The 22,751-nt window shown below is 38.6% G+C and overlaps 2 protein-coding genes across 16 annotated transcripts in view; both read right to left on the bottom strand.

Moving 5' to 3' along the window:
* The window catches only part of ablim1a (actin binding LIM protein 1a), a 62,307-nt gene that overhangs the window by 24,639 nt on the left and 14,917 nt on the right, over nucleotides 1-22,751 (bottom strand). For 14 of the 15 annotated variants that reach the window (XR_014091112.1, XR_014091109.1, XR_014091111.1 and 11 more), the window contains exon 2: nucleotides 9,791-9,928. Coding sequence is in view for 4 of the 15 variants with exons in the window: in XM_081616210.1 (XP_081472336.1) it covers nucleotides 9,791-9,928 (138 nt within the window). In the remaining 11 variants the exon portion in view is untranslated. Of the gene's footprint in view, nucleotides 1-9,790; nucleotides 9,929-21,075; nucleotides 21,373-22,751 lie in introns of those variants that run through there. The other variant, XR_014091110.1, reaches the window with a different exon arrangement.
* Nucleotides 35-8,346, bottom strand: LOC145555185 (uncharacterized). The gene is made up of 2 exons (XM_081616620.1): nucleotides 1,447-8,346; nucleotides 35-52 (listed from the first exon to the last, which is right to left on the bottom strand). Exons 1-2 carry the CDS (start codon nucleotides 7,096-7,098, stop codon nucleotides 35-37), a joined length of 5,670 nt encoding a protein of 1,889 aa, XP_081472746.1. The 5' UTR covers nucleotides 7,099-8,346.

Here is a 22,751-nt window from a genome sequence, read left to right as displayed (position 1 = left end):
AAAGTAACAATACTCCAGTACTTTTCTATTCTTCTCACCCAATCATGTAGCGCTGATTAAGAACAATAAACTTCACATACTATCATAAAAAAATCAAACACACACACCTTTATGAGATTTGAACTCTTGAACATATATTAAACAATAATAATTCACAAAATGCAAATATTTCAGTCTTTAGTTTCACAAACCCTATATTAATAAATGTGGGCCTATGCTTCAATGTCCACCTATGCCGGCAATAATTAACTAAAATATAGTCCCAAACAAAACCCCGTTGCAGGCCTGATGTGATGAAGCGTGGACTTGCGATACCTTACTCCAAGGAAAATTTGAACCTTCTTAGAATTTAACCTGTCCTTGGTCCCAGTCGGCAAGATGTCTTCCGCTCCTTCCCCAGTCCCTCGGTCCACAGAATTCAGGAACAGCAGGAAAATCCAACGCAGACACAGTCCTCCAGCACAGTCACAGAAACTTTCAGCGTAAGCTCATCTCTCTGCACTAGACTTAACTCTTGAACGTTCCCACGACGGCAACATTAGTTGAGTCTTCTGTTAGCCGAGTTAGCTCACAGTATTCAAGTCCATTCACTGTGCTAATCAATGCTAATGCGTTAGCGAGCATTACATATGACTTTTCACCTACTGTACAGTGAATTCCGGTCAGAAATTATCACAGTAGCTGCAACAAAAGTGTAGTGTCGATATCTATTAAAAGACTGTCGAGTTGAAAGTCTAAATATCTGCAAGACACTCGTTCATTAATAAGTCCGCCACGTTTTTTCAGCGCGGTTCATCTCTTTTCTTTCCATTTTTTTCTCTCTCTCTCACGTTTTTCTGTGTCTTCCCCTACTTTCCTATCCCTTCCTAATCCTCAGCCAATCACGGACGAGCAAAGTTGCTTTGCTCTATACAACTTCCTCTTTCAAACATGAGCCCTTCAAAATAAAATATGTTGAAGATTACTTTTCTATAAAACAGTTTTAACTACATTTTTCCAAATTCTTTTAACTTAACCATATTACTTCAAGTACCTGTAAGTACAGCTTTTTGTTAACACTTATTTATAACAATTTTAACATATTTAAGCAAACATGTTTAATACATTCTAAATTATTATACCTTCCATGAACTTAACTCAAAACAAAATACCTTTAATTTAGACTGGGTTACACCCTCCCCCCTCTAAACATCTGGTGTCCTCAACAGACTTTATGAACACCTGCATTACTCAACAATGGGAAGGGTGGTTTTAGTCTACATTTTAGCTCTGTATTTTTATGACGACACCCCTATGAACAATAGTGAGGGGTTGATCACTAGCTTTGCCAGGTTCATCATAAGTAAGTCTCACTACTGGTTTAATGGTACGTTTTGGTCTTGAATGTGCATGACTCATTCTGCCGTTAGAACTACTTGGACATGGCCTGTCATCTTCACTAGATACAGGTTCATGTTCTGACTCTGATGCTGTGTCATCATAGTTTAACGTCTCCACAATAGGGTCTGCTTCTTGTGAGGGTTCCTTGTCTCTTGCAATATGAACCTCAGGCCCTTTTTGTTCACGTCTATTGTGTTTTTGGAGTATTCCCTCCAGATAAGTTCGGTATGGTCGGTGTGGTAACTCCCACTCAAAGTCAGATGATTCAGTTGACTCCTCATGTGAAACTTGTATTGAATGATCATTGTTGCGTCTCTTAGACATAGTTTCTCTTTGTGCCCTTCTTGGTAACCTTGGGTGCATATCTGGAAGATTATCCACTACTGGCATACGCACATAATCTCCTATGGGCAAGAGGTTGTCTCTGTGCAAAGTTTTGAACTTCCCTTTTCCATTTAATGGCTTCACTTTATACACAGGCAGATTTGGCATCTTCTCCATCACAACATAGGGAATATCACACCAGCGGTTCTCAAGCTTATGTTTCCCTTTTAATCCAAGATTTTTCATCAAAACTTTGTCACCAGGTTCCATATGATGAAACCCAAGTCTCCGGTCATATGCTTTTTTGTTACGCAGATGTAGTTTGTTGGCTGCTTCAGTCGCCATCTCATAAGCCCTTTGCAGGTTATCTTTTAACTTTGCAACATAAGAGGAATGCTGATGGTTCCCATCTTCATCCAAAGGTGTCCCAAAACACACATCCACTGGGAGTTTTGCTTCTCGCCCGAACATTAGAAAATATGGAGAAAATCCAGTTGCGTCACATTTGGTGCTATTATAAGCATGCACTAAGTGAACAACATGCTGGCTCCATTGTCTTTTCTTTTCTTGATTCAATGTTCCAAGCATGGATAGCAAAGTCCTATTAAATCTCTCTGGCTGTGGATCACCTTGTGGGTGATACGGGGTTGTCCGAGATTTTTTAATGCCTAACAGTGTCAACAGTTCCTTTATGAGTCGAGACTCAAAGTCTCTCCCTTGATCGGAGTGAATACGTGTTGGAAGTCCATAATGCACAAAATACTTCTCCACTAAAATCTTAGCAACTGTGAGAGCCTTTTGATTTTTAGCAGGAAAAGCTTGAGCATATCTGGTGAAATGGTCTGTGACGACTAACACATTGCTGATTCCTTTCGAATCTGGCTCCATGGAAAGGAAATCGATACAAACCAGATCCAATGGTCCAGTACTAACTATCTGGTTTAAGGGTGCTACTTTTGAACATGGAGTTTTCCTCAAAACACACTCTCCACAGTTTTTAATGTACTGCTCAACATCAGTGGACATTTTAGGCCAGAAAAATCTACTTCGGAGATTATCAGTAGTTCTCTCAACTCCTAGATGACCTAAATCATCGTGAAGAGATTTCAGCACAGTTGCTCGGAACTTAGCAGGCAGGACTAGTTGGTGAGTTTCTCCTGATGACTGAGGTTTACTCACGCGATGTAACAGTCCATTTTTCATGTTTAACTTTCCCATCTCTCTCTTCATAGCCATCATCTCTGAATTAGCTTTGATGTCATCAGGCCATTTTCCATTACTCAGTGCTTGGATGGTTGGTCCTATGAGAGAGTCTTCACTTTGAGCTCTAATTAGCTCTTGTCTTGACATTTGTTCCAGTGAGTTGAGCTGCAAACGTGTAGGATAAGCATATACATCAGGGATACACTCAGGAGAAACTCCAAGCTGTTCTGCATAATTAGCAGAATCTGCAGAAGAACCATTGGTGCCAACTCTCTGACATATTGACTTTACTCCCGCTTGTGATATACTTTGCCACTCAGGCTCTCTCTCTCCAGGTTCCATCCGTGACAATAAGTCTGCATCAATGTTGTTCTTCCCCGGTCTGTAGATTATGTCAAAATCGTAGGCTGATAAGTCCGACAGCCAACGATGCCCAGTAGCATTAAGCTTTGCTGAGGTGAGGACATAAGTTAGGGGATTGTTGTCCGTTCGTACAGTGAAACGTGCTCCATAGAGATAATCATGGAATTTCTCCACAACCGCCCACTTAAGAGACAGAAACTCCAACTGATGAATGGCATAATTCCTTTCTGAAGAGCTTAGTTTGCGGCTGGCAAATGCCACTGGTCGCAGTCCCTCTGGATGCTCCTGATAAAGGACAGCGCCTAGTCCATTCAAACTGGCGTCCACATGCAAGATGTAAGCTTTGTTGGGGTCAGCAAAAGCCAGGACCGGGGCATTGGTAAGACAGTGTTTCACTTTCTCAAATGCATCAGTGCATGATTGATCCCACCTTTCTCGGAATGGCTCCCGCTCATCCAAATAAACTTTAGCTTCTCCTTTTTTGGGCTTTCTCCCACGCTGCGTGGGTCTATATCCTTTAGTTAGGTCAGTCAATGGGCGAACTATGGAGGAATAATTCTGGATAAACCTTCGGTAGTACCCACAAAATCCTAAGAATGACCTCAGGGTCTTCAGGTTAGTAGGCATTGGCCATGTGGTAACAGCTTCAATTTTTGCTGGATCAGCTGAGACACCTTCTGCAGACACTATGTGACCTACATATTTCACCTTTGTCTGACAGAACTGACATTTATCCAGGGAAATCTTGAGCCCTACTTCTTGGAGTCTGTCAAGAACCTTTAGGAGTCTCTCCTCATGTTCTTCCAGAGTTTTTCCAAAGATTATAAGGTCATCAAGATACACTAGTACTTGGAGGAGGTTCATGTCACCTACAGCTTTTTCCATCAAACGTTGGAAAGTTGCAGGGGCTCCTGTGATACCCTGTGGCATCCTCTCAAACTCGTAAAATCCTAAAGGGCAAATAAAAGCTGTTTTTTCTTTGTCCTCTTCCTTCATAGCTATCTGATAATAGCCACTCCTCAAGTCTAGGACTGAAAACCACTGACTACCAGAGAGGCAGTCAAGAGCTTCATCAATACGGGGCGTGGTGTATTGGTCGGGCACAGTTCGACTGTTAAGTGTCCGATAATCAACACACATCCTCACATCTCCATTCTTTTTTCTCACAATTACAATGGGAGATGCATATGGGCTTTTAGACTCTTTAATGATGCCTGCAACCAGCAGTTTCTGTATATGACAGCGTACATCATTAATATCTGCAGGAGCGATGCGTCTGGAGCGCTCTCGAAATGGGCGGGGATCTGACAGTCTAATTGTGTGCTCCACCTCTTTAGCGATTCCCACATCCAGTTCATCAAGAGAAAAGACAGATGCTCGTTCAGATAGCTTCTGACAAAGTCTTTGCTTCCATTGTTCTGGAACAGGTGACTCTCCAAAATTTATCAGACCTGTATCAAATCCTGATTTTACAGTGTTTTGTTTGGAAACTGTTGTGACAACATCAGTAACGCACAGACATCCCACAACAGTGCCAGCTGGAACTGTTATGTCTCGCAAGGATTCATTCTGGAACAATAAGGTCAGTTGGTTCACATCCACAGCATGACTTGGAATAACCATGGCTTGTAGCAGCACACCAGCAGGAAGGGGATTTACACTTGAAAACTCCACCACCAAGATGTCATCAGGAAGAGGCTTCTCCACATCCACTCTGCAAGATGCTTTACATTTACTCCCAGCAGGAAATGTCAGGTCTCCAGGACCTTCCCACTTTATACATCCGATCTCTTCATTTTCTTCTTTTAAATCCAAATCTCTTTCTGCACCTCCCGGCAGAAGACTGTGTATTCCTAGAGTCTGAACATGCACTCCAGATGTTTCCTCACACAGCTGAACCAAGCGTTTTGGAAGATTGGCTTTTGCATTGGTGCCAATGATGACAGGGGTTTGGTCTGGACCAGGTGGATCCGGACAAATCAGAGCTAGGACTGACAAAGTAGCTGGAGCTCCAGTCACTTTCTTAGGAAACTCCATATCTACAATCACATAGCCAAGATATGGGTAACTGGAATCACTCAAACCCCATATGTCTAGTTTACTGACAGGGTGAATGGGTGTGTCAGACAGGTACTTCCTGTACCAGGATTCAAAAATGATGCTCACCCGGGAACCGCTGTCTAGTAGGGCATCACATAGCTGTCCATTAATTTTTAAAGGTTCCAAGGACGGTGGCCCTATTAGTCCTTCTGGCAACCCGACAGATTGTAGGTTACCCACTGCACTCTTTCTCACTGTAGCACTCTGCTCAACGCTTTCATCAGTAGGAGATTGTGCATTTGTGGTTTTAGCTTTTTTGAGTGCTTGAATAAGCCTCTGAATGACTTTATTTTGATTTTCAGGACTTCTGCATTTACTTGCCAGGTGTCCACTTTCTCCACAGCGGTAGCAAAAACGTTCATCCGCATCAGAACGTCTATTTGGAGTGTGCACTGCCATGACAGCTGGTGGCGTTTCAGCCCGATGTGACACTCTGGATTTGACTTTTTGCTGCAGCTGTTTAACTTGTTTCCTTAAAGCCACAACTTCAGCATCCTGACTTGGTTCTTTAAGTCTCTCTCTGTCAGTTGAACCTGTGTCATGCTTATCTGCAGTATCTAGAGGGGGTTGAGAAGAAAGTGCAGTGAACATTGACTTTACTTCTTTTATCTCAGCCCTCAGACTCTGAATTTCAGAATGATTGTGGTCCACCTGAGGTTTGGGTTGGACTACACGTACTGATGGATTTAACTTTGCTCTAGATGCTTCATACTCCTCTTCAGCACGAATTTCACGCAATAACTCAAGAAAGGTTGGAGGGTTCTCTTTTTTCTCCCTCAACCTGAGCTGAATTAGCATAAGGTCTGAACCCACTGCGCCTTTAAGCAGTTGTTCAATCCGAGCTTTGTTCATGCTTGAGGCAGGAAGGCCATCCCTTTGAACTACTTTCGACAAACAGCGCTCTAGTCTTCGGAGGAAATCTGACAACTTTTCCCCAGACTGTTGCTGCATCAGTCTAAAAGCAAAGTATAAATCATCTCCTGACTCTGCCATTCCGAATGCACTATCAAGAGCTTCTAGACACTCCTCAGGACTCACATCTGGATCAGAAAGGCGAACTGCTTTGATGACTTCTAATGCAGGACCCTTTAGGCTCTCCATTATCCTCCGTCGTTTTTCTTTTGGCGAACATTCACTCACTTCCACCATCATGTAAGCTTGCTCCAGCCAATGATCAAATTGTTCCTCACCTGCAGGAGTAGGCACTATACCGGAGAAAGTGCGCAGGCGGCGAAATCCTCCAGTCTCTGTTGCAGGTTTAGCTGCTTTGTCCAGTAGGTCAGTCACAGCACGAATGAGGGACTCTGTGGGCGAGGGAACGGGTTCTGACCCAGCTAGAAGAGCATGCACATCCTCTGCAGTCTTCCCTTCTGCTTGTAGGAGAGTATTTAGTTTGACACTGAAATCTTCATCTGCACTCAAAGATTCTGCAGTAATGAATATAGGCCATACTGTAGACTCATCTAAAGTCAGCACTTCATTTGGTATGTCTGCATTTGTAAGATTCTCCCTGCACTCACAAAGCACTAATATTTGGTCTGTTGATTCGTCCAACATTCTTCCCCTCACACGGACACGCCCAAGACACTTTATAGTCTGCAATGTCTCTTCTATTTGTGCAACTTCTGTATTTTGGGGAACTTTTGTCAACAATGCATGGCTCTCATTTATGCCTTCCCCTCGGCACCAGCTCTTGAGCTTATTTACAATAACCTCAGTTTGCTGCATTTTCTCTTACTTTTAACAATAATGTTCAGAAAAGTACTTTGAACTAATATATCTAGAAACTCAAACAAATAATCCCAGCGGTGCCTCCATTTTATGTAGCCCAGTTATACCCCTCTAAAGTAGGTACGGGCCCCTGAGTTCGTTAAACCCAGTAACTTATGAATAATAACTTAATACACTCTCGTGTTTAAAACCTATGTTGAGTTTCACTCACCTTAAAGTAACAATACTCCAGTACTTTTCTATTCTTCTCACCCAATCATGTAGCGCTGATTAAGAACAATAAACTTCACATACTATCATAAAAAAATCAAACACACACACCTTTATGAGATTTGAACTCTTGAACATATATTAAACAATAATAATTCACAAAATGCAAATATTTCAGTCTTTAGTTTCACAAACCCTATATTAATAAATGTGGGCCTATGCTTCAATGTCCACCTATGCCGGCAATAATTAACTAAAATATAGTCCCAAACAAAACCCCGTTGCAGGCCTGATGTGATGAAGCGTGGACTTGCGATACCTTACTCCAAGGAAAATCTTGAACCTTCTTAGAATTTAACCTGTCCTTGGTCCCAGTCGGCAAGATGTCTTCCGCTCCTTCCCCAGTCCCTCGGTCCACAGAATTCAGGAACAGCAGGAAAGTCCAACGCAGACACAGTCCTCCAGCACAGTCACAGAAACTTTCAGCGTAAGCTCATCTCTCTGCACTAGACTTAACTCTTGAACGTTCCCACGACGGCAACATTAGTTGAGTCTTCTGTTAGCCGAGTTAGCTCACAGTATTCAAGTCCATTCACTGTGCTAATGAATGCTAATGCGTTAGCGAGCATTACATATGACTTTTCACCTACTGTACAGTGAATTCCGGTCAGAAATTATCACAGTAGCTGCAACAAAAGTGTAGTGTCGATATCTATTAAAAGACTGTCGAGTTGAAAGTCTAAATATCTGCAAGACACTCGTTCATTAATAAGTCCGCCACGTTTTTTCAGCGCGGTTCATCTCTTTTCTTTCCATTTTTTTCTCTCTCTCTCACGTTTTTCTGTGTCTTCCCCTACTTTCCTATCCCTTCCTAATCCTCAGCCAATCACGGACGAGCAAAGTTGCTTTGCTCTATACAACTTCCTCTTTCAAACATGAGCCCTTCAAAATAAAATATGTTGAAGATTACTTTTCTATAAAACAGTTTTAACTACATTTTTCCAAATTCTTTTAACTTAACCATATTACTTCAAGTACCTGTAAGTACAGCTTTTTGTTAACATTTATTTATAACAATTTTAACATATTTAAGCAAACATGTTTAATACATTCTAAATTATTATACCTTCCATGAACTTAACTCAAAACAAAATACCTTTAATTTAGACTGGGTTACACAAGTAAAATAAATTTCACCACAACTTACGCATTTAGCTATAACTTTATTGGGGTTTGGTCTTGGTGGCTGGTAAAATGCTTTTTGGTTTTTAATAAACTTTTAACAAGTAGTTTTCTATTGGCCAGAAAATTTGTGAACGCTCATCAAAAGCTTCCATCATGACCCATGCACTTCATTTATAGGCCTGTAATTTTAAAGCCTTTGTGGACTGTTTAATGTTAAATATCATTCTTATGTAAACGGCCAACACTAAGTCCTGAGGATGAATAGACAGGGTGACGAAAGGAATCATCTTTAATTGCATTAGAGCCCAGAGATGATGAGATTACTGACATGACTGAGTCCAAAAGAAAACCAGCGCCAGAGACGTGGTGCCTTCAGACTTTGAGGTCCAGGTGTTTCAACTTTTCATAAGTCTCATACCACTACAGAAATAGTAAACTCAATAAGACGGATTCATAAAATTCAACTGAAAAAGATTTAGGAGGAGCTTGAATTTGTGTGTCAAATGTAGTAAGAGAAGGAAACCAACAATGTCATGTTTGGTTTATTTCTAAAATGACGAGGCTTCAGCTTCATCCTATAGATTTGTCGGGCAACAGAGGATAAAGTTAAAACTAAGACTAAGGTGGTGCCTATTAAAGCTGTTCTCGTGTCCCCTTTGAGAATCATTAACCCCGACCAAAAGACAGAATTAGCAGTAATCTCAGCGTTGGACAGTGTTATTCTGAGCCCATGGTGAGCTAAGCTAACTCTATAACAGTGTTAAAGTCACTGATTAACAACAACAGTTCAACAGAGTGAGTTCAGGTCAAAATAGGGCTGCCTGATTAGCAAAGTGAGCCTGCATTATGCATGTGCCAGAATGTCAAAGGCATGCAGTAACAGGGCTGAACCCATGTGGATTACAATGATTACATATTGAAGTCTGAATGGCATCTTAGTTAGTGAAGAGACCTCATTTAACCTTATTATAGAATTAACTTCGTAGTCCAAAAATATATGACTGCTACATGAATAGTCAGTATCTACTATTGGCACTTAAGCTACAAATTTTCACACAATTCCACAGTTTTATTTATATATACATAAAAAGTCAAAGCTGTTTCATTTCTTGAATTGTAGAGAGACCACATGTTCATCCATCATCAGGAATATTAGGTTTCTCAAAGCTGAGTTAAGGCTGAGACAATCTTACAAGCAACATCAAATGAACACATAAAAAATAATATTAGTTACTCAGATCAGTACATTAGAGATATTCATTTCCTGTTACAAAATGTTTTTTTTTTCCTTTACCTTTACAGGTGAAACACTTCAGGTGAAAGTGTTTGTTCTGCACCCGGAGGACCTCGCCCTTACATGGCTCCCCGCACTTGTAGCACTGGATCAGGGGCTTCTCGCTGGAGTGGTGGTGTGTGTCCTGAGTATGAGACACTGCAGGAGATGGGAAAAATAAGCGTTACTACTGGCTCTGTTAATGTGACCTTGTTCATCTGAGAAGGAACTGAATCCAACTTCTCAGAGCCTGTCAGAGTAAAAAAAAAAAAAAATGAGTGGGACAGAGCAACTCTGGGTTCTTGGCCAGACAGACTCTCTAGAGACAATCCAAATATAGAGTGTCTTGATCAGCGGAGGACGAGTCAAATTGCAAAGGAGAGCAAGGCTTTGGAAATGATGCTGTAAAAAGGTATTGATAAAGCCGTTTCCACTATTTAAATTAAAGTACTTTCACCCTCAAAGGAAAGCATCAATTATATTTATGACCCATTACCGTTCATGATTAGCTTCCCATGTTTTTAAAGAGCAAGCATCTCATATAATTAAGAATAAAAAGGGGAAGAGTGCTGAGAGCAGAAACAGAGCTCAGCACAAAAAGTTTAAACAAGAGCGAATGCTGTAATTAAATGTAATTCTCAGTAAAACCTGCAACTTGTGACAGAAATATAGGCAGCATCAAGATACTGGTTAACTAAACGGAAGATGACTGGGATTTGCTAACTGTTTTGGTGCTATTATATTCTTGCAAAGCAATGATTCATCTCTGTTTTATGTGTTCAAACTCATATGGAGCAAGTTCCACCCATCCATCTACTTCTTCTTTATCTGGGATCTGATTCCTGATCTGGAAATGTTTGGAAAATCTTTTAGAAATCTCAGAGGGAAGGTTAGGAGCTGCATTCTCTCAGTGAATAAAACTAAATACTTTTGCTATGCTAACTAACTGCACTAGCTGAAAATACAGGATCTTCAGACAGTTTTTATCAAATCCATAATCATGTTGTCTTTGTATTAAAATGTCATAGAAACCCTGTTTCTCAGCAACTCCTCTGAAACTCATGCAGCATGACATCACATCTGCTCCTTACATAAATAATGAATGACCGCTCATGGCAGGAAAGCTAGAAAAAGAAAACTGTTCTTGCATCTTCTTGTGTTTTTAAAGGAGAAAATCCAGATTTAAGATTCTTTCCTTGGCATTTGTGCAATTAGAAAATAAGGCAAGGGTAAAAAGGAAATGAGAATAATCAAGAAAATAACTAACATAAGAAAATAAAACACTGGTTTGCATTATACTTTGTTGTATTTATTAATAAAACTAATTTAGCAATCTGCAAGAAAATGGGATTACATCTGTATTAGCAAGTCAAAGGTTTACAAAATCAACTAATATGAAGCTTGTTTGATGCATCTCTGCTTTCATAATATGGAATTAAATAAGACGATCCAGTACTGACATCATCCTAGTCTTTTTACACAGACTTGCTATTCCCAGATTGACTCATAGACAGCACCAGTAGCCTATTTTCAGTGGTATGTTAGCCCGTGGTTCCACCTCATAAAAAGTTTGGTGGTCCCTGACACAGACAGGCACTAATCCCCCTCTACAGTATGCGACTCCTGCTGCAGTGCCGCACTGCACAAAGCATATCAGTGGCCTGAAACCAGCAGATTATTTCATTTTCAAAGAAATAATAAGGGCAGCTTCTTTCACTCATTCCCTCATTTCCTATCTCTACTGTATATTTCAAAGCTAACAACACACCAACAGAGGCTTGCACCATGAAAACACACATCAAAGGATCTTTGCTCTTTCCGCTCTGCAATGAATCATTAGTCTGAAAAGCTAAAATAAGACTCCAGTAAAAGGACAGGAATAGCATCATGAACAATCGATGGTCTAACCAAAGGGAGACATTACCCTGGATCATTGATTGCCAGGCCTCGCCACAGCCTGCATCCCACCTTTACAGCTGCAGTGGCTTCCTGGCTTGATTGCAGTGAAATAACTTACTGCTAAAAAGTTTCAGGTTAATTCTTGCAAGCAAAATTACAGTTGCGAGAGTAATCTATTCACAATTAGGAATGAGAGCAGTTGTGAGCTAATGAAAAACGGAGAAAGAAGAAGACAAATCCTCAGGAGGGAGACGAGAAGGAAGGCGGGTTACAGTGGGGAGGACCTGTCTCCCTGGTGTCTCTGATGTGATTACACTCAGCAGGACAATGAGTCATCTCTGGGTGAACCAAACTGCTGTGACACTGAATCGAGTGTCTGCAGCTCTGTGTCACATCGCACCTCCGTGAACGAAGCACAGACCATCTGGGTGACTGCACTGTGGAAAAATATCTAATCTAACCATTTATAGACCCAATCTACAGGTCACTTTCTTTACAATCAAACTTGAGCTTTTTTTTCTTGTTTGTTTAAAGGGGACCTAGTATGCAAAATAAATATTTTGCATGTTTTTATTTTCAGATGGGTTTCAAATGCTTCTGAAAATACCCCTAAGCACCTAAAAAAACGATCCAGGCGTTTATTTGACAATAAGTTAATATTTTCTTGTCTAGAAAACAAGATGTTAAGTCACAATCGACAGTCACTGTTACTTAGCGACCAAAGCGGAGCTCCAGCTCATTTTGCTGCTGTACAATGGCTGTTGGAAAAGACAAGAGTTTTGCTTTTGTCTTACTACCCAGAAAAAACACAAAATCTTACCAGGTAATTTTGTCTAGTTTCTATTGCAAATATCTTAGTAAACTTGAAATAAGGCAAAACTATCTTACAAGTAACTTTTCAGGTAGATATTAGGGCTTGTTTTAAGTCAATAATTCGTTAATATTGATGAAAAACTACTTGTTCCATTGGCAGATGATTTCACTTAGAACAAAATATTTTTCCCATGTTATAAGTAAAATAATCTCCCAATATAACTAGTACTTTTTCATCAATATTAAAAAATCATTTACTTAAAGCAAGTTCCTATATCTTCCAGAAAAGTCACTTATAAATTTATTTTGTCTTATTTCCAATGTAATAAGATATTTGCACAGGAATCTAGATAAAAAAAATATTTTGTACGAGTTTGTGTTTTTGCAGTGTACATTATTGTTGGTTGTGTAAGAGGATTCACTTCTGCTTTTCAAGGATGTATACTTGTATAATTACGCCTGTGTTTGCAGTTATTTTCATGTGTGAGTATAAATGTTGAGTCTGGGAGGGTGCGTGTGGCCAGAAGCAGTTTATTTGGATTTGAAGTGACAAGGGCCCTAAAACAGCTCATTCTGAAAGGAATTCAAAACAGGCAGAACTGACCAGACTAAAATATCATTATATAAGAATAATTTGATGTAAAAAAATATAATAAACATGTTTTGTGTCGTCCACAAACCTATCCTAACCTGCTCAAGGCAGCATGATAGGTCACATTTAAACTATATTTTTACCTCCTACTGGCACAAGAACAAAAAAAGTTTCAATTCCATCAATTTCTTGATTATACACAATCAAGAAATTGAACTCCTTCATAAATCTCCATGAATTCTTAAAAATGATTAATTCACAGTTTTGATCGGCCGCTTAGTGTTATAAATGTCAAACAGTTATGATTCAAACAGAATATTTAATCCTTCCAGGAAATGCTGAATGACGTGAAAGCACAGCATGAAAAGCCGTAATTGGTATAATTGGATCAGCAAGTAACATCTTCTTCCTCTTTGAGTTTTCTTATTATTAAGCCTCAAACATGCTTGCCCAGTGCCTGTCCACTGTAGAAACTGGAGATTGAAGCAATGTCAAAATGTTCATTTACCTTTTAAAACAGTAAAAATAAAGTGCTAAATCTCTCAATGGTTGTCCGGGTCATTTCACCCCTTCACCGTTTAATCTATCTGGAGTTTTATGCAGACAAAAAAGAGCATTGTGCCTCAAGACATTTTGTATTAAACACAAATCAATCAATTTACTCCTCTGACCAATAATATCCTGAACCTTTAACCAATTTGTCCATTTCATGTCCATACTCAAACCATTTAATGAAAGCCTCCTGCTAATCTTTTGTTTGTTTTGGTTTTGCTAGATAAACTTATTCCTTTACAAATGAAAGTGGTGCATGGCTGGAAATAAACATCTAGTGAAGCTGGCTCCTGTCATACCTGTAAAGTTTGGGTATCTAAGGACCCAAACTGCAAATGTTGCTAGATGTCATTTATCAGTCATATATCCATATTTCCTTGCAGCAGACTGTGAGTACGATATAGAAAATTACTTTAAACCATTGTTAGATCTAGTAGTAGACGTTCACTTGGTTAGTATGAAAAAATTTACAAAACGCCCTGCAGTAGATAACACAAAGGTACTAAATAGCAAAGATGATGAAAGGATTGTCTGAACCACCCGTATGAAAAATAATCAGTGTGGGGAAAAAAAACAAAAACAAAAGACTGAAACTGCAAAAGGACAATGAGGTGAAATAATCAGGAACTGTTAAATTGGGGTTCATGCAACTTTGAGAACTGATTATTTCTAGTAATTTTCTAGAAACTTCTCTAGTCCTGTGAAAGTAATTATGTGAAGAGGGCTGAAGAGGACAAGTGAGTTGGTTAGGTATCTAGCTAAATAGCTGTCTCGCTTTCTTTTAGCACTAATTATGCCAAAACATTTAACATTATTGTAATTACACACAAGAAAACATATATCTGCCTGTAAGTCAGACTCATTTCCCTTCTCCTTCTAGCTTTGGTCTTATGAATCAAGGAATAAGATGTCCGTTTTCCCTCTAATAGTTGGGTAATTGACTGTTTCTTCTAGCATGTCACTCACTGAATGCCATTTAGAGGTTTTATAGTGAAAAGCCTTTTCTTTTGCAAGAGCCACTTAGCTGGTGAGTCGAACCTTTCATGTAATACTATTATTTATCCGGTGTTGTAAAAATCTAGGGCAGTGTTGATTTTTTTTCTTTTTCTTTTTGGTTCTCTCTATTTTAAGCATTTCTGCATGGACAAGAAAAAAAGGAGCTGACATCATAACAGGTTGATGAGAATCCAAGACAGATGTTGGGATCCTATTTGCTGAGGATTTTAAATGCAATTTGTGCTTTTCGAGCTACAGATAAACATTAAAACATATGGCAGATTATTTTTTCATTTGTTTTATTAAGAGTTGAACATATCCATGAATCCATTGTTAAACTTTCTCAGAGAACTGAAATTTGACCATATAAAAATCAAGTTCATTCATTATTGATTCTCCATGAGGTTTTGTTGCTCTTATTATGCTACAAGGTCATAAATTTGAGGAAATTTGTTTTAAAATATGGATTTAGAGTGAATCCATTAATAGATCTCTAGTGGTTCTTGTGATACAGGCAAAGTGGTGCTTCATTTGCTCAAATTTATATGATATAACAGTATGAATAAGTTAGGAAGAAGCACATTAGGCAACCTCAGCATAAAGTGACTTACTGGAGTAAGGAATTGTAAGATTTTTCCGACCCCGGCTCACATTCCTGTTTCTGGTCTGCATGTGTTGGCTCTGCTGACAGAGTTATCTGTCCTGATTCATCGACACCGGATAAAGTGACAAATCTGAGGTTGAACGCACAATGGACACCCAGAGAACCATGCTGTTGAGGGAACAATAACTAACACGGGCCCAGAGAAAGAGGGCTGCCCCCTCCAAAACCCAGCCCCCCAACCCATTTAACCAGAGCCTCGCTGCGTTGGCAGTAATAAATACTGCAGATGATGCTTGCGGGAAAGTGTTGAATCCCCTCAGGACAGTGTATTTTTATGAAACAAGTACCCCAACTCCAACTGTACAGCCCAGTGGATTGTGGCTGTTGACACAAGAGCGCAGGACTTGCTGAGGAGGCTTCAAAATTTGTTGCCTTCATTTCCTGCCATGAATCCAGAGGAATGCAAAAGCAGGGAGTTTGGAAAATGCACCGGGAGAAGGGGAATTCCATAAAACAAAAAGGCATAAAAATAAGAAGACTTCATAAAATATTCAATTGCTCTTTTCCTTTGTTACTGTTGAAATTGTAGACATAAGAGCTTCCAAATGTACGTCAGTCAGTCAGTGTGCACTTCACGGTTTTTAGGAGTTTGTGACCAAAACAAATACACAATTAGAGGGATACAGGCAATCGTCTCCACTGCTTCTGTCCCAGCCAATAATTTTGCTAGCTGTGTCCACTTCATAGACAATAAAGCAGAGGCAAACAGAGTTTTTACCCCTATAATCATCCAGTCTAAACACTCAGATGGAATATTCCAGAGGGAGTCTGGGCTAAGACGAGCATCAAAGAGGTACAGATAAATCCCACCATGATATCCAATTAATATTTCTTCAACCATATATGCTTGATGTGTTTTGGGGGTTAAAAGGGGCGGTGGAGCCTTTTATCACCCACATTTGAAAAGGAGCTCTTAACTCCTCCCCCTCCATGAATATGTATGGCTCTTCTTCTTCTTTCTGCTCTGCCACCAACATCCCAGACAAAGCATTTCAAACACTGGGCAGAAACCGTAGGAGGCGGAGCAGGGACCCTATCAGCCTCCAGCAGATCCCCCCCTAACACTTAATAAGTAATCCTCTGGGACCTTAGCTTTGAATAATGACCTGCTCTCTATGGTTGAGCACAACAGTGCAGAATTTTAGTCACTAGCAGGTTCACAATCATAATAATTTACTGTTAAACAGAGAGAAAGACTTCTATTATGGCTATTTATCTGAGAGGAGACAATAGCAGCTTCATGAACTGCAGAAGTCGTGATTAAAGAGAAGCTGATAAAAGCCTTGGCTCTTTAATAGCCTGTATTGGCCCCAAAGTCTGGTTGGATTTCCTGTGACCAGCTCACTAAGTGAAAAGCTGCTGACTTGCACAATGTGGACTATTGGCAGTTTTGCCCCTTTGTACCTCTGCAATGTTGGTCATTTCAGTCCCAACTTTCAAGAGCAAAATAGAGCTATCTTCAATGGGACACGTCACCAACCAACCAATTTACAGTCAAAATTAATAGACTAGTCTCTGCTGTAAGCAAATGTGGCTATATATCTCTAAGAAATAGTATAAAAATAGTAAAATCAGATGAAGTTTTAGACATTTCACGCCTGACTTTTTCAGGTATGAACGGCTGCCCATCAACTTATCCTGCGAGGTGTTTTATAGTTTTATTTTTTTAAAATGTGCCAATTCATACCAACTTTCACAATGACAATATACAGTAAAGTAATTGTATTCTATTCATAATCTACTGTGAAATGTGGTTGCATGACTATATAAGATGGGAGCCTTTTTATTAACATTTATCTCTAAACTAAAAAAATTCAGGCCTTGGTTTTATATACATCAGTAAGAACTGATTTGTTTACAAATACAAAATAGAAGTTGGAAGTGAATAAAACATAAAGAGTAGGTTTAAAATGGGAGTAAGTGTTGACAAACAGGCAAATTAAACCAGAACTTACAACTACTTTGGTTTGATCACCTGTCACAATCTGCCATATATCAAAATGGTAACTATAAAATATTCACAATATATTACAAAATGAAATGAAATAATATATGCAATTTGAACATTTGTTTATCTAGTTTATCACAATCTGAACATTTTCAGCAAAATAAATAGATGCCCAAGTAACTTTGGATCAGTTTGTGACTTCCTACTTGCATTTCATTTTTATTTTCTGCTTGTTTCTTTTGAGTATTTTCATGAATTATGGTGAAAAATAGTCCCAAAATGTTCAAATCTCACACAGTATATCTAAATAAACTTGTATGTTATTAATGTATTCATCTTGACTTTTAATAATGTTTTTATCTTTTTTAATCTTTTTTCAAAATCTCTTTCTCTTTCTCACTGTTTATTTTGTTTTTATTTTTATTTTAATTATCTAAAGCACTTTGAAATGCCTTGCTGCTGAAATGTGCTATACAAATAAAATTTGATTGATTGATTGATCTGATATGTAGTTTTATATCCAATTCCAATTTATTTTGGTTCTGATCCCAATTTGAACGAGTTGATTCATATAAACGATAATACATCTCATCAAACCAGAAAAACTCTGAGCGAACTCCTGCTGTTGTCCCTTAGAGGCATATTACTACATTTCTCTACATGGAGTATAGAGAATTAATTTTAATCAAAGATTTTCCCAGTTAAGTACAAATTTATATATGATAAATATAAAAAAGTGCAGTGGTACAAGAAAAAACTGAATCCTAAGATGCCAGACTGCATTTCTTTCATGTGACTCCTGCTGTTTTTAGCTTGTTGGGTTCAGACGCTCTATGACAGAACACTTATCTCATCTGTATATTCCGGTGCTATGTGCCAGCTGTACAAACACTGTGTGTGTTGCACTGCTCCCTGTGAAAAGGAGTTTAGCTCCTTTTTCAGGGTGTCGGCACAGGCAGGCTTCAAAGATGAGGCACCACTGCAGTCGTCTGCAGTCCTCTGCAAAAATAAAAATCAAAGGAGGCAGCTACACTTGAAAAAGAAAATGTCACATTCACATAATGAATATGTGGAGTGTAGGTCAAGAAAAAAGAATTTTATTGTTGTACATAGTCTTGCACAATAAATCCGTGGATAAATTATGATGAAAGAATTTGAGGAGCATATTAGTTTTTGAGTTTAAAAATAGGTTAGACACAGGGCTGTAATAACAATAACATCACAATATAGTCTTGTGAAATCACACTGTTGCGTCGGCAACACTCAGTTACAAAAGCACTGAAGAAGCCTCCACCACATTTTAAATACGTTTTATGCCAAATGTTATTACTCACTACACGAGAACAAAAAATGTTGACAGAGGGACAGAAAAGATGTAAAGGATTTGTCCTACATTTACGCTATTAGCTGCTAATATGCCTGAACTTGATCTGATCTTTTTTTGGTTAACAATCTAAAACATAGACTGATTAAACTTAAGCTGGATAGGATGAACCATGTAGAATAAATAAAATCATTATACACTTTAACTACAGAACATGAACATGTTTTTAATGAATGGACCATAGTCAAAATTATAGTGAAACTGTCAACCTTGATATTCTATTGTAAAGTGATACAATTTGTTTGGGAGATAAAAATAGAAACCAGTTGGAATAAAGTTTTTATCTAGATCAAATAAAGCTAGAAAAGCTAGCTAACTGGAGAAACTAGCTATCAAAGCTAGCTGAATGGAGTAGATAGCTAATTAAGCTAGCTAACTGGAGTAGCTAGCTAATGAAGCTAGCTAACTGGAGTAACAAGCTAGGTTTTTACACTACTTCTTGCACCAAAAGGTTTGACACACAGTTTACATTTTATTGCCTGTTTGTTAAATTAATGTCTATTACTCTGAAAGATGACTAGTTATAATGTTTTATGTTTGTCTTATATTTTCTTGAAGCAACAGCTAATTGACTATTTAACTTATAACTAAATGATAGAATTGTGAACTATATATGTTGTCAAACATGGACTGAATTGTACACTGTTTGCAAATTCTTCAAAACATAGTTTGTGGTTTGTGAAACTTTTCGTTTCTTTGTCAAAATAAAAAAGGAATCCTTGAGCTTTACAGTTTTTCCCCCCAGATCACTGCTAAAATCACATCTTGTATCATCTACCTTATATTGTGCAATTGTCTCGTTTTATGAGTTGGTTGTACTCGTGATGGAGAGGAACAGCTCTCTAAATGTAAACCTCTTTCTGTCAACAAATCCCAACAATGTCCAGTTAAAGTGGCTGCATGTAACTATGAAAAACGTCCGGAGGGAGTCTGGGAAAAGCAACATGTGGGACCCGGAGGTTACAGAAGTTCTATCAAAGTTAGAGCTCAACCGCACGGGCCGTTTCTTTGTGGCCAGTCGGACCCACATGAAGGGACCAGATTCAGAGCTGGACGCCGCCTCCAGCCGTCAGTGCGCGGTCAGATGCATAAACAGACTTACTCAATAAAATCTGTCAAAAATATCTGCAACCCCATTTTATGATGTTGGTGGGGGCAGACATACATTCTTTGAGAGCTTACATTAATTTTACAGCATCTTTTATGGGTTTTGAGCAAAACATATACAGAAAAATTAGGACCAGTTTAACAAGAAGCACAAAAATACAACAAACAAACTCAGATTTGGACTGAATCCAGGGTTCCTACGCATGTTTAAATTTAGATCATTTCCAGACTCAAAACTCAAGGGTTGCTTTTTTAAGTATTTTTGGAAGTATAACTGTAAAACCTCTCTGTGAATCCAGGACAAATATTTCTACAGTGGTCAGAACCTTCACAAAAACCTACCAAATAATACACTTCAGGATGGATGGGATAAGATCCCTGTTAGTATAGTCGCTTCTTATTGTGATCTAATTACTTTTCCATCAATTTCCAGTCGGGTAAGCAACTAACTGTCTCCACTACTTCAGTTCAGAAACATTTTAAGCACAAGATTTCTTCACAACAAAAATACTCTACATTACCGCTTGCTTATGAGTCATTCTGACAACAATAGTCCACCTCTGGACCACACATCCTGGTAAACTGCAGGCGATGTGTAACAACTCTGAACAATGGCCCCTCCTGACTTCACCTAATTCATCCCACACAGCTGGGTGACCTCGGTTTACGGACAGGAACAATCATCTTTTTTCTTTTTAACGGGACACCATGAATGGGGCCACGGATGACAACAATGGAGTGTACCTTTTAGAGGGTTACCATGACAACGGCTGCAGACAGAGTGATAGAGAGAGAGCGAGAGAGAGAGAGAGAGAGGATGACAGAGAGTGCAGGTTCGTAGCTCTGCGCAGTGTGCCTCCCAACACTGGTGCTCCACTTTTCATCTCGTAATGTTTTATTCCCTACAAAGAGGACCTGACCAAACCAAGAACGATCGCATCATGGCTCTGAGGGTCTCATCAGTTAACATGAAGCTCCTCAGATGCTTTGTTCCAATATGCATTAACATAAAGCCTGACGCTGCCAGACTCGAAGCCAAGCGGCAGCTAAAAGGGCGTAGCATGTTCAAGTCAGCTACTCTTAGGGAATACGTTGCTGTGTCAAAGCTTTACATGTAACGTTATGACAGTCATTATCAATGCTTCAAGCACATACAGCCCCGCTTCCCCTACAAAGAGACCCGTATTCATGTTACCGAAAATGTCCAGCACAATCAGATGAAATCAATCAAGTTCAACCTCAGTGAAGTCAGAGATAGTGCTGCAAATCTGTGTGAGCACCGACAGCATCAACACCAAGCATGACAAGCGAAACAAATGGCATTAAAACACACACATATGTGCAGAGGTACCTTTTTCTTTGACCATGACCATTTGAATCCAGGCACAGCTGCAGCAGAAAACTCTCTGACCATCAGCTGGCAGTAACACGGGAGCTGCAGGAACCTTTTTATAGTCAAGATCGAAGAGCTATAAAAAAACAAAATAAGGGAAAAAAAGAGCCGAGACTCCAGAGGGCTAGAGAGAGAGAGAGAGGCAGAAAGAGAGGTGTAGCCGCTTCCAAGCTCTCCTCCCGAAAACACAGCGACAGCGTGGGGTTTGCCTCCTGACTGCCTGCTTTTCTCCCACCTCTCCTCTTCCTCCTTCTCCTCCTCCCACTCTTCCCTACTCCTCCCATTCTGCTCCCTCTCTCCCAGCCCCTCTGTTGGTTCAGACTCGTCCTCATTGCAACAAAGTGGCCGCTGCTGCTGCTGTGTGACCCCAAATAACCAAAACACATCAGTTCAACAGATGGGGAACCATATGTTTTTTAATTTTATTTTTTTGGGCCCAAATAAACTAGGAAAATTGTCTATCTTCTATTTTTTTTTATATTTGTGCTTTCTTAATTTCTTAATTGGCTAAAATAACTTTTTATACTGCATGATGGTTATGAATTTATCACACCTTCTGCATAAAAGTTCAGTTTATGAATTTTCAATTAGCATTTAGCATGATGAAGACACTAACAATGCAAAAGTGTCATAAATGTTGATATTGTTATTGTAGTAAGCTATTATACAATGTAATTTTATCTGAAGAAATGACATAAGTAAAAATATAGTGACAGTAATGATATTTTTATAACACTGTATTTATTAAGGAAAGGTAAACAATAAAACTGAATTTCATTAAAAAACAACGTAAATAATATACTAAAGCATAAAATACCAATAAATGAACAAACACACAGCTTAAACTGGTTGATGGGGGTAAATATATGCCCTATACACATGAATATTTATATTTATCATTCATGAAAGGTATATTTTTACTGATATAAAGAAAATTAAGTTAATTAAGAATAATAAATTACAATAATAAAATAAAATAATAATACAGTGAATATTTATATTAAATTTTTTTATTAGAAAGATTTACATTCTCTCTATAATGTTATATTTTAATGTAAAGTTATGTAGAATTTAAATAATATCCATTCACGCATCACACTTAAAGAAATAATACTTAAGTTATAAAAATAAATTGTACAATTTTAAACACCATGTTAGCTGCATCTGCATGCAAGTTAGCAATCCATATCCTACTTAGGAAAAAAGAAAACTTAAAAAGATAGTGGTATCTCATATCAAGAGTCACAAATGCAACTTATTACAATTAGCTTTGTGAAGATGTAAAATTCTGTAAAAATAAATAAATAAATAAATAAATAAAATTAAAAAAGTATCTATGTCACGGTTAGTTTTAGGTATTTAAGCCAAAAAAGTCAATTAAAATAGATACATGGGACAGAGTGCACTGTAAAAAAACATTTTTATAAATAAAAGATTTCAGAAGGGCACTTTTTTTGTCCACAGGAAACAAGGCAGGCACTCTAGCACCTCCTAGTGTTTATTTATGCATGTTACAGGGGAAGTCAATATAATGATCAATGGAGGGACATAAAAAGTACACTAACTTAATCACTTGGCTAATTAAACGTATAATGCTTCAGAAAATGAATTAACAACTGGTCATGCTTAATACT

This window comes from Poecilia reticulata, chromosome 15 (genome assembly GCF_904066995.2).
Source record: "Poecilia reticulata chromosome 15, P_reticulata-male-v2, whole genome shotgun sequence".
Taxonomy (NCBI): Eukaryota; Metazoa; Chordata; class Actinopteri; order Cyprinodontiformes; family Poeciliidae; genus Poecilia; species Poecilia reticulata.
Note: the sequence above shows the minus strand (reverse complement) of the source record. Positions and strands in the feature narration are given on the sequence as shown.